The sequence below is a fragment of the Tetrao urogallus genome, assembly GCF_951394365.1.
Source record: "Tetrao urogallus genome assembly, chromosome: 3".
NCBI lineage: Eukaryota > Metazoa > Chordata > Aves > Galliformes > Phasianidae > Tetrao > Tetrao urogallus.
Genome location: NC_136815.1, coordinates 70,960,624 through 70,973,483, shown reverse-complemented (window position 1 = coordinate 70,973,483; position 12,860 = coordinate 70,960,624). Strand labels below are relative to the sequence as shown.

General features: G+C 40.3%; 1 protein-coding gene across 1 annotated transcript in view; it reads right to left on the bottom strand.

The window, feature by feature from the left end:
• Window positions 1–525: 525 nt before the first annotated feature.
• Window positions 526–12,860, bottom strand: part of TRIO (trio Rho guanine nucleotide exchange factor) — a gene marked incomplete at both ends in the record, with an annotated part of 224,759 nt that continues 212,424 nt past the window's right edge. The window contains 10 exons of the mRNA XM_079534003.1: window positions 526–1,068; window positions 1,792–1,930; window positions 2,626–2,826; window positions 3,462–3,540; window positions 3,687–3,808; window positions 5,183–5,345; window positions 6,251–6,278; window positions 6,632–6,770; window positions 7,568–7,815; window positions 11,910–12,679. Coding sequence (XP_079390129.1) covers window positions 526–1,068; window positions 1,792–1,930; window positions 2,626–2,826; window positions 3,462–3,540; window positions 3,687–3,808; window positions 5,183–5,345; window positions 6,251–6,278; window positions 6,632–6,770; window positions 7,568–7,815; window positions 11,910–12,679 — 2,432 coding nt within the window. The remainder of the gene's footprint in view (window positions 1,069–1,791; window positions 1,931–2,625; window positions 2,827–3,461; window positions 3,541–3,686; window positions 3,809–5,182; window positions 5,346–6,250; window positions 6,279–6,631; window positions 6,771–7,567; window positions 7,816–11,909; window positions 12,680–12,860) is intronic.

Sequence of the window (12,860 nt, the reverse complement as noted above, 5' to 3'; positions counted from 1 at the left end):
AAAGCTCTAGGACCAAGTGAAAACCAGATGTTAGAAATGGAAGCCTTATCAATGGGCAGCCATTTTGGCGAGTCTTCTCCAGGCATGATTTCATTTTTAACACCAGTGCTTTGAACATAGGCATTTCTTCCGTGAATAAATCTTGAAAACGGTAGTTAAGTTCACTTGCAAAATTCAACTCTTGTTTATTAAAAAAACTATTTTTTTTTTTTGCAGAAACCTGAATAAAATACTGTTGCTGTATCACTCGTGACTGCTTTTTGCAGAGTACAGTGCTATCGTCCTCCACCCCAGTGAAGTCTGCATTGCCAGGTCCACGCGTGACCTCGCGTGGTCCCTGTGGAATGCACTTGCACACGAACATTCGCTAGCAGCTGGTTGGCTCGGGGTTTGCTTTCCTCAAAATTCAAGTCAACAGCTGATTGGCAGAAGGAGTCTTATCTCCAGTCTGACTGATTGGCAGGAGGAGTCTATCTCCAGTCTGATTGGCAGGTGAAAGAGAATGAGAGAGAACTTCAAGCAAGATCAAACTCTTGGCAAGAGCCTGCTCTGTAAGAAGTTTTTAATGCTACGGATAGGTCGAACATCATTCTGGTGTTTTCGCCGCTCAATGAACGAAGTCAGTCTGGATATGTCAATGCTGTCAGTGCCTTTGCTATTCCCCAGCTGCAGCCATTGCTCCTGGAGGGTCAGGGCAGCTGAGGGACGCTTAGCTGGGTCATCCTGAAGCAGGAAACATACAAAATCTTTGGCCTTCTGGCTAACTCCTTTGAAGTAGTCATCTGGGAAACTAAAGTCTAAGCGGCAAATATTCAGGCAAGTTTCCTCTACGCTTTCATCCAGGAAAGGAGAGACGCCACTAAGAAGGACATATGTGAGCACTCCAATGCTCCAAACATCTGAAGTGAGGGAAACAGGATTTCCGAGAATAATTTCAGGAGCTGCAAACTCTGGGTTTCCAAGTAACTGGTGGATATAATATGTGGTATTGAGCTGGACTGCATCTCCAAAGTCAGCCAGTTTTATTGTTGGCTTAGAGGAACTCTGGTCCACCAAAATATTTTCAGGCTAGAAAACATAAAAGCAAAATAAAAAAATGTATTTTTTCAAGTCATTCTAGCACACATTCAGTGCTCCAAAAATTACTGTTTCCCAACCTGTGCTGCCTGCACAGGAACGTAACAAACAGCTATAGATGATGATTACTAGCTCTGCAAAGCTACTGGGCAATCCAACTGGCAGGCACTTCCATGCCAACCACAGTGTGCAATTAATGTGTTTTAGCTGCTGGCAGCATAATTTTTGCAGGAAGTATAGCTCTGACAGATAAGACTGAATATGCTCACAATAACAACTTTGCAGGATTTCACAGAAACCTGTGTTTAGGAATTTAATCTTAAAGAAAAGCAATTATAAATGAAGAGTGAATAAAACAACAACTCTATTTGCTTTATGACAGAGAGAACCAAAAGCCTTGGATTTGCACTTGTGCTGCAAGTTTCTCAGGGAAAAGAACAACCCCAAACCCAAACACTGGCAGCAATTAATTCCAGCACAAAGGAGCACATATGACCAGCAATCTTCAAGGGGAATACAGAGGGAATTCAAACCTTCTGTTTTGATGTGAACTGAAGCAAGGGATGGATCTCCCACCACATATCCCTTCATACAAAGGGATTCTCAAAAACTCAAAGGGAGTCATAGTTCTGTGCTCTCAGCTGCCAGTTTTCTATAAGGAGATTTTCATGCATGGAATGGCACACACTGTTGGGAATTCCACTGACTCCTCACCTTTAGGTCCAAATGTGCTATTCTGCAGTTGTGAAGATACTGAACAGCTTCCAGAATCTCTCCCAGGTAGAGTCTGATCTTCCCTTCAGTGAGGTTTCCCCATCGCACAACATAGTCTAGAAGGCGACCCTGGTCAGCCCTATTGGAATTATAAGGGTTAAATTTTAATACTGAATACAAGAATTGATAAAACCCCCACCATACAATCAGTGTTGAAAGCTATTAAAAAAAAAAAATTAAAAAATCAAGCCAAGTGTTTCTTAGCAACAACAACTGCATGAAGTAATCATCAGTGTTTCCATTATTTGGCTAGTGTTGCTTGATCAACTATTTTTCTGCCTGTAAGTGGTCCTATGTCACTTACAGCTGACTTGCACCTAAAATAAGTAGAAAAGTAGAAATCATTTTGGAATGGTAGCAGAAGGTGAAGGCAAAGAAGAAAAGAAAGACAGTATGCTAGCCAGACAGAAAGATCAGATGTGTACTACCCCAGACTACAGGAATTACTACAACCGTCAGAATTCAGAAGACACGGCATGAGGATAGGAAGAGGAGAGCTGTTACCAAGCAACAAGATCACGGCATTCCTAATTCAGTTCTGTAACTGCTTGATATAAAATCATGCCAGGAACTCCTGACTAAGTCACCTACAATATCAGTTTAATAGGACAACTATTTCCTTCCAAGTATAACCCGACATTTTAGTAACGGCATCAGAGAATTAGATGATTTTGCTCAGATGTTGCCAAACCTCCCAGAAATCTTCAAGTTTCTCATTCATAAGGCACAGTAAATGCCATGGAAAGTTAGCTGTATAGATTGCATTTTACACACATTTCTAATACTAGTATGTAGTTGGTGGCGGTCTCAAAGGTATCAATAAGGCCAATGAGCTGGGGATGCTGGAGATTCTGCATGACTCCAAGTTCATGGGTAACCTGGTCTCGCTTCATCAACTTCTTATTCACAAACTTTGTGGCTACTGCTCGCTTGGTTCCCTTCTGGTCACATTTCTTAACGACAGAAAATCTGCCCCTGGAATACAATGTTGAAAGGAAAGAATTAACCAAAATTTGCCCTAAGGAAAAATGTACTTATACCTTGAGAGAGATTCTGAAATAGCAGTTTAATACCTAGTAAGATATCCCTGTAGTATAGTTTCTAGCTATAAAAAGAGTTTAAAATGAGTGCATCTTCTACAGAACATGTCTGTACAAATAAGTAGCTCTAGATACAGATGTTTTATTGCATTTGCTGAGACTCAAACCAGAATGGTATCGAACTTTCACAGGTCCATCCATTAAGGCAGAAAAATATATATATTCTTCATGAGCTGCTTCATATTTTGCTTGTGTTCAGACCTTATTTGGCTTTAAATTTCATTCTCCAAGTAAAAAGCTTTGGAGTACTTCACAGTAGAAGACTCTGTGGCTTTCCAAAACACCTGAAGAACACTCATTCTTTTAATCTATGATACCACATCAGCTTAAGTACATTCTGTTTATGCAGTGCCACCTAGTGCTGGTAATATTTTGACCTCCCCATTTCTATATAATCCAATATAATTCTTGACTTTTGGGCTCATATGGTAGATATTTTATGAAGAAAATTTCATTTTTTAAATGAAGTTAATATTTTGACATCTTTGAACATCAGCATACAGAACACACCTGCCAAGCTCAGCCACTTCGCTGTAAAGGGAATCAAAGTTGTCTTTCCAGATTACCATGATTCCATCACTTCCAGGACCTACAGAGAATTTAAAGAGAGAAAAGGTAATACAAACATTTACTACAGTCAGATTTTCCTCAGAATTAATTTTTTTGTTGTTACTGAATTAAGTAACAGGTGTTTGAGTATAACCAGATTTGAAAAGAAAGCAGAGATGGGCCTACCTAAAACTCGTAGACTGGCGGAAGATGAAACCGAACCCATATCGTTTGCAGCTATACACGTATAGATACCATCGTCTTCTGCAGTGACGCCAATGATTTTCAGTGAAGCCTCTCCTAAGTCACTGGGAAATACAATGGCATGAATATAAACTTTATATTCAATGTACAGACCTTGAACTATGGAAATTAGAGAAAGAGTGATCGCATTAATACTTCTTTTTGTTCAAGCTCTATGCTCTCTCTTGACAAACGTTAATTCTGTCACTGCAATTTCAGAAGTGTCTACCAGAATCTGAGCATTTTATGTGTACAAAATATGTTGGAATGTTTTTCAAGCCCTTAAAGAATATCCTCACTGACACTCTGTTTCAGGGTGTCCCAGGCTCCTTTGTGTTTGAAAAATAAAATTCTTCCTGTTTCTTCCTGCTCTCTATATTTCTTGCAAATTATTAGAAGTCATACTGAGGCAACTATCCATCATTACTCTATGCTTCCACCTCTGACTTCTAGCATATAGAAGCTGGCCTAGGAGTCTGACCAAAGGATTAATCTTGGGACCAGTGCTCTTCAGTATCATCAGGGACAGGCTTGAGAGTACCCTCAGCAAGTTTGCTTGACACCAAGCTGAGTGATGCGATTAACATATTAGAAAGAAGGGATGCCATCCAGAGAAACCTTGACAAACTCGAAAGGTGGGCTCACGTGCATCTAACAAGGTTCAACATAGCAAAATGCAAGGTTTTGCACTTAGGTTGGCGTAATCCCAGATATGCATACGGCCTGGGAGAAGAATTCCTTCAGAATAGCCCTGCAGAGAAGGACTTGGGATTCCTGTTGGATTAAAAAACTGAACATGAGCCATCAGTGTGCTCCCGCAGCTCAGAAGGCCAACAGTGTCCTTGGCTCCACTAGAAGAGTGGTGACCAGCAGGGACAGTGAGGTGACTGTCTCCTCTATTCTGCTCTTGTGAGGCCCTATCTGGAGTACTGCATCCAGGCCTAGGGCCCCCAGTACAGGAAAGTTGTGGAGCTGTTGGAGAGCGTACAGAGGAGGACCACAAAGATGATCAGAGGTCTGGAGCACCTCTCCTATGAAGACAGGCTGAGGGAGCTGGGCTTGTTCAGCCTGGAGAAGAGAAGGCTGCAAGGAGACCTCATTGCAGCCTTGCCAGTATTTAAGTGGGGATTATAAACACAAGAGGGGAATCAACTTTTTACAAGGGTAGACAGTGATAGGACAAGGGAGAATGGTTTTAAGCTCAAGGAGGGAAGGTTTCAATTGGATGTCAGGGGGAAGATCTTTACAGGGGGAGTGGTGAGGTGCTGGAACAGGCTGCCCTTAGAGGTTCTGGATGCTCTGTCCCTGAAGGAGTTCAAAACCAAGTTGGATGGAGCCCTGGGGAACCAATCATCCTGTCACAACAAATAAGCCACTGAGGTCACTGACAATGATTTTGCCTTTTAAGACAAAGAAATGTACTACACAAATTACTGTACCTGTATGAGATGCTGTGATGACCGTCATTGCTCAGTGTGTTATGATCAGGACCTTTCCAAGTAACTGAAGCCTTGGGACGACCACAGACTTTACACCTAAGCACGATGGTCTCTCCTGTCTCACATGTTACCTCACTCAATGGTATTATAAACTCTGGGGGAACTGGAAAAAAGAATGTTAATAACCTTAGGTCAATTAAAATTCAACAATTTGCACTTCTGCTCCTTTCACCTTCTCTTTTCTATTAGACAATCTCACATAATACTTAAAATTTCCAGTTTATCTATCACTCTACCCATGGACCATGTCTATGGCTACACCACTTACTGGGGTCAAGGTCTGTCTGACCTTGCAAGGTCCCTGTAGAATTAATAATTTTTCCTCTTCAAGAACTTAAACATGATGCTACCATAATGTCAGATAACCCTAAAATCTACAGTGATGACCCAAACACTCTGGGCCAAGTAAGCTAAGTAAAGCCAGCAGTGAAAAGTATTTAAGGATGTGCTCAGCTAGGCAATCTGTATACCCAGCTGTGTTTGCAGAAGGGAAGACAAAACATCTCAGTTAGTGAGGTACTACACTACTTTCCCTTTTTGCTGACAAGTTAAACTCAAGAAGATGACTCTTATTCCAATGTCACTCTCTTTTTCCCGATCGGCCTCTGATCTGGAGAGACTGAGTGTTTGCTAGGGAACAAAGCACAAAATGATGTGATAGGTCTCCAGCTCCTGACCTCCTTATTTTGCAAATTCATCAATGCTCAACTTCCATATGTCTCAGTGCAGATGCAGTAAAGAATGTAAATCTTTCTGAACAGATGCATTAGCGAGTGTAAATCTTTCTGAACAATGTCATATGATTCTTGCATTTTATGTTGTTCTGGATATATAAACATATAAAGAATAAGATATGACATATTTCATTAACCCCTCCAAAATGAGTTTGCATACATTTTCACTGAAAATAGCCAGTCTGTGATGTAATTCGTGTCAAATAAATTTAAAGTAAATGATGTTTTAATCACGTTACACTTACTGTGACTTTTAAAGATTAAAAGAACTTACCATCATAAATGTAATTGGGGTTGAGAAGCTGGAAAGGAAAAATTAAACAATTAATGTCCTTGCAAAAGTGTAATAAGAAATTGTAGAAAATAAAGCACAGCGATGGGCAGAAGTTATCTGTACCCACAAATGTCCAATAAACAGAAGAATGCCAGAGTTCCTGTCCCACTCTACTTCTTCTGCAGTATCCATATGCAGTGTCACACCTGTAGATTCAGATACCTTATAATCTTGTAATATTTATAAACACCATCCATTAAAACCACTGTTGCTTCTAACTTCTTCACGTAAAGTTCTAATAGAAGCTAGAATTAAAAGCAAGTTTTAAAGTAATTCTAACATGACTCCTTTTGAAAACTACTACATCTTTATAACATTTACCTTTACAGAAACCTTGTTGGCAAGTCCTTCTCGGGATTTGCGGTAACCATTTTCTAGCTTGCCTTCCCTTTTGCCGTCTTTATCTTTTTTCTCAGATTTCTTCCTTAAACGGAGTGCTGTGTGCCAAGACGTTGACTTCCTGTATGTAAAGCAGTATGATTTGAAAATTATTATTATTTTTTTTAACTCTCAATGATGTGTTACAATCTCCAGGTTGAAATGGCATTGAAAAGTAGGTCTGAGCATTTTTTCACTGTATTGAAGTATACTAAAACGAAATACATTAAGTATTCCATAGGCAATATTGATTTTGTTTAAAATCGTAAGCTTGTAAGATTGGTCTGTAGTTATTCTGTGAAATCTTTGCTGCAATTGCTGTAAACATTCAATATGAAAATACAAACTGTCCATCAAACTGAACTAACAGCATAAAATCTATCTCAAATACAACCTACAAAGACATTTATAAACCTGCTAAGAATAAGGATATTAATTCTCCCATTGGAGAGCTGAGGGAGATCTTGGCACAATCAATGATGGTAGACAGACTTGCAAATCAAAGCTGAGATCTATGATTTCTGAAATTGTACCTCATTTGGCACAAACATAATGACAGTTTGCTAAACAGACACCTAACTCAGCAACTCATACTATTGAATAAGCCAGCAACTATTGTTTCTCTTAAATAAGGCATTATTTAATCTTCTTTTCCCAGAAGACTGTACTACTACAGCTTTTAAAAAATACATGCTTCTTTCTTACCACCTTGCTTTTATTATTTTATTTTCAAGATGTTTGCAAAGAGACCTACTCAAACTACTTGATGCTCATTGATTTCTCAAAGATCACATCAAATTTTAGCTCAAGAGGTTTAAAGCCTTCACTGAATTGAAGTTTTTCTTCCTCTCCCTCTTGTAAACAAACACAGGCACTCACTTGATGGTTCCATCTGGGTTGTCCATGATGACTGCACTGGTATGCCCCAAGACATAGCCGGGAATCCAGCCCTCAGCTGCGGGGCACTGATCAGTGGCGGCTCTGAACACCAAAAACATGTTCTGTTGGTTGCTGGCTAGGATCTGCACAACCTCTCCTTGGTAGACATTTATCTCATCCTCCTTCACTGCCGTGTAATCGTGTGTCACCAGCATGGTGGAGATATTGCTACTGCTGCTACTTTCACTCTGCAAGTGTCAACCAAAAAGGAGGCAAAAAATTAAGTTTAAAGTTCATGAGGAAGGCAGTCTATTCTTGGCCTGCTACTTTTCAACCATGACCTACATAATTCACATAGTTTAAGATGCAGTTAAACAGAAGAGCTAAGGTTTCTCTTTTAGAGACGCTTGCATGTATTTGTGCAAAATAGTTTGGTCTTTGAATACCCTTATGTAAAACTGCTGCAGAAACTTATTCCTTTTCCTTTTATTCAAGATTACTTCATTTTAACAAAAGATTTCAACTAGCTTTTCTTTCAAGCTCTGACACTGAAGCTTATCAGGTAGCAAAGCTACGGTACAACACATATAACAATTTTCCACCAAGTGTTGTAGATGCACTTTTAAAATCAGAACAGATCAAGACTTCACCTCATAAACACTGGAAACTCCAATAATGAGGAATACATACAATCTTTTCTAGCGCCATTTGTCAGATGTCAGACACCAGCCTTCTGCACACAAAACATGACAAAGTACCAAAGAACAAAACATGCTTTTCAACAGTGTCTGTCTTGAAAATTCAAGGCTACTCCCTACTTTGAAACTGCATGATCACATTAATTCCTTTTAAATGCACAGAAGGAGGTAAATTACTGAAATACTAAGTTATTTATCTTTTGGAGAAAAATAGGCCCACCAATCTCTAAAAATAAAGCTGGAAGTCTCACTTTTGAATGATTATTTTGATAGCTGTGTGTTAGCTGCTTCTCACACACTTTCAACTGGTGTTCACTAATGCTGTCTGTTTCCTCACAGAGCTCTTGCAGGAAGCTACTTATTGCTGACAATGTGCACATTAAAGACACACTATTTTTTAAACCAAAAAGCCTTCTCCTGGCCATGAATCCACTGGAAATTATTATATTTTAAAGTAAATCTCTTTATGCTTGTATATATGCATTTCTCATATGAGGCCTAACAAACAGAAGTGTAAAATCTATTATCAGACTATGCAAACTATTCTCTGAAAGAAAATTAGTTCTTGAAACACATTATAAATGAAGTGGATGGCCCATTAATGATATGGCATGAGGTGTTTAAGTGTGTGCACCTGTCCTTTGTGTTCTTACTTCAGACTGTCTCAGTTTCTATCAGTGAAGGCTCACTATTGCCTACTGGTAGCTGAGTTGAAGAAAGAAAGTCGAACCCAGACATACCTGAAGGCTACTGTGGTTTATATTGCATAACCATGCGTTAGCACCACATACATGCGAGCAGTGAGTGGAAAGCTTGGCACTCAAGATTAAAACAGTGTCACCTTTTTTCTCTGAACGGTCAAGTATTTGCCTCTTTTGTGCTGAAGAGAACCACTGAGGGTCAGTTGACAGCACGGTGCACTGGGAGCCCCCTAAGGCTCATTCTCATCCTGTCTGTTAATAGCCTTGAACAAGTAACTCCATCTCTTGGCACCTGTGCTTCTTTATAAGCTGGCTGAATAACGTACTGAGAAACCAAGAAGTTTGGAATAAAACTCTAATTACTCATTCCTAGCATGTTCAGCACATTCATGCTTGGATTTGTATTTGTATCTGTATCATTTCCCCTGCTAGGATTATGAAACAAATGCTACCTGAGAGCAAAATCTCATCCTGGATTGTACTTCAGGATGAGGGTATTCGTATTTCATTCCAGATGCTATACTTCCAGAGGGAAGAAACCAGTCTGCCTGTTTTAGAGAACTGTCAACATGGCCTTTTGTATTACAAAGATTCTTCCACACTTCTGGCAAACCAAGAACAGCAGAACCCAAAAAACCCAGAAGTCCTATTTTCAGTTGCTGCTTAAGTTAATATTCATAAATTCTCCTAGCTAAATTAAAAAAAACTCTATTCAGAGAAAGTTGCTTTTATTAATTCCTTCTGTTAGACTTAGAAGGGAGTGAAAGGGAAGGCTGAAGTAGAAAAATCAGCCCAAGTCCAAATCTTGTCCTGCACACTACTCCTGAAAATATGGTTTTTTAGCATGCAGACTTGTTTAAGTGCAGGACTGGCCTTCGTGCAACGTGACATCTCTTTTTAGTAGTTATGCCTTGAAGGGCTATTTTAAAGTTTGAAAGTTTCTTGTTTTCAGTATTTAAATCTGTTAAATATATATCTGATAACTACAGAGTGACAAACTTCCTAACTTGTTCATTTGTTTATATCACAATTTATTCTCATCACAGAAAGGTAGCTTTTCCTTTGCTTTGCAAGGAAGCAATTATTCTTGCACAGAAAATATTTTTCTACTGCAAGTTGTGGCCATCACTGACCTCAAGTACTGGATTCCTGAGGTTAGACAATCAAACTCTAAAAAATTGCTTCCATATTTCTGAAAAAATTAGCAATTGGAAATTGAAATAGCAATTAGAAATTTAGAAATTAGCAATTGAAAAACAACTGTTTTTCCTTCTAATGGGTAACCTTTCTGTATCTAAGTAACCTTTTGAAGTAACCTTAACCATATGTGCATGTAAATATACACACACAAATAAGTACATCAAAATAAACCTTCATGACCTGTCTTCTCTAGCCTGCTGAATGCAATGTGAAATCCTGCTAAAATATGGTCTACAAGTGGAGTTATAAATGAATAATTATGACCCAGCTAAAAGAAATGCAGTAGTGAAGCAGAAGGCATGCATTCAGACATTGTTTCGCAGTGACAAAAAACAAAGGCACCTTTGGCAATAGTAGCAAAATTCAAATGTTCTGAAAAACTTAATGCCATCTTTTCTCTCTTTTTTTAAAATGTAATGACACCAAGGCTAGGCAATTTGCAATAACTGTGAAACATGTTGATAACCACAGCTAATATATTACCATCATACTTTGCTAGACTGAAGATAAACACAAGACAGAGCTATATCAAATGAAAAGATGAAATATCAGGATCAAAATATGATACATGCAAAGCATAATTTTTTCTTCTGAAGCTATTATAAAGGTAAGTGTAAGAACTAAGAAGAAAGCTCTCTGTGTTAAAACAGTTCTCTAAAGAAATGCATGCATTTAAAAAAAAAAAAAAGAATGCCAAGTTAGGCGATTTGCAAAATTGCTACTGCATACAATTTGTGAGAGTGGAAAAACAAACACTGAACACAATACTTAGTGAGAAAAGAATCAAACGTGACTTTTAACAAAAGGCACCATAGCCTGCCCTACCACATCCACGGCAAGTGCCTGGACACTTTTGCTTATATTTGCACATGCCCTGTGATTGCCGAGTCGCATTTCCTGGTAGACATTACTACAAAGTCTGCGGATTCTGTTGACACCCCCCAGCTTTCTGCACAAACACGCCAAGTACATACTAAAAGGTTGAATGTCCAGATGCACTAAAACAGTTCTTCTTACAAAGCAGAAAAGTGGAGCCGCTATTTGTTTTGATTGTAGCAGAAGAACAGTTGATTACTTTAGCTAGGCTTTGTTTGCCTGTTTTGAGTGGACCGTAGGAATCTTCCTTGACTGGACAAAAGATTTAAAAAGAGAATACTGTATATCAACTAATGCTGAAAGGAGGAGTGTGGGGGGAGAATAAATACAAAATAAAATCAAGCAGCTCAGGGACTGTTTGGTAGACTTCTCAACGAAGTTAAAACTCAATGGACAGCTGGTGGTGGATTTGTGCGTGACAGGGAAAAAAGCCCCAAGACAATCTGCCAAAATCTCAAAAGTCAGATGTAAATGCTGGCTGCAGTGCATACCCCAAGGTGCTCTGGTTGCCACGCTTCAGCAAGTTAATTATGTGCCTTCAAATTAGAGAAGAAAAAGCAAGGACAGCAAGTTAGTAAGGTTCAGCCTAGTGATCTATGCTTTCAGCAAAGGCAGAAACTGTATCTAATGTTAGCAGCCGTTGGTGTGTCTGTATACATATCACCATCTACGTTTTTATGTATACACACACAAAGAAGTAGATAATCTTATTTTTTAATGTGCAGAAGACACCGGAGCAGTTGATTATTTCAGAGCAGTAGAGCGCCGGAGAGCCAGAAGTTAGTACGGAGAGTGATGGCAACGCACAGGAAAGGAGCATGGGAAGGATTTAGAAGAGCTCGCAGGACAGAGGTGCTCCGCTCTTACCCCATTACTCTGGGTGGAGTGAACTGACTGCTCGCTGGTCGAGGAGCATGTGCTCATGCGGTCTGTGTCCTTGCTGTGTGAAGAGTGGCGGTGGACCTGCCGCTGGAGGGAGTCATTGTCCCCAGGGAAAGTGAAGGAGCCAGGGCGGCTGGCAGGGGATGCTGGGATGGAGCTCCAAAAGGAGCCCTTCTGCAGGGGGCTGCTGGGTGGAAAGGTTTCTTTGCCAAAAGGAGAAGGGAAAGTCGTGCAGAGAGGAGAGTTCATTGGTGAGATTGCTCCTGGCCTTGGCTTCCCCAGCGTCAGTGATCCTATGCTGTTTCTTGAGCGACTTTCCTCTGAGCTTCCACGTGAGTCTTTCTGGGCTCCGTCAGCTGAGCCAGAAATGTTTCCCGCTGTCTTCCTGGGACTCTCAATAACTTTCATCTTGGGAATCTGCTCAGCTTCTCTCTGAGGACCGTCCGGTTCTGCACTGGGAGGGTGCCTGTCTGGCTGGCTCAGGCCAGTTTCTAAGGAGGTGTTGTAGTGTGGCAGGGAGAGATTGTGAATGGACATACCTGACATCTTGTCTGCCTCTGCTTGGGCCGAGGCTGCAGAGGAGACCAGGACTGGGGAATGGTGTCTGACAGGCTGGGGGATCCGGGATGGCCGGCTACGGCTGGAGCTGGGCATTCCACTACAGCTGCTGGGGCCGCTGCTGTTACCACTGCTGCTGCCGCTGCCACCTCCACCACTGCTGTGGTTCCTCTGGTACTCGATTGGAGACGTCAAGGCTGCAGTGGGAAGGGAGTGGAGGTGGTCAGGGAAAGGAGATCAGGAAAGGAAACAGAAATAGTTTAAACAGATATGTTTTGTGACAAAAGGAGAATATGTGTCTCAAATAAGAAATTCCCTTATCAGTGCCAGTCATGCTATAGACCTCAGGTCATTTCTATATATTACGCCTTCATGACT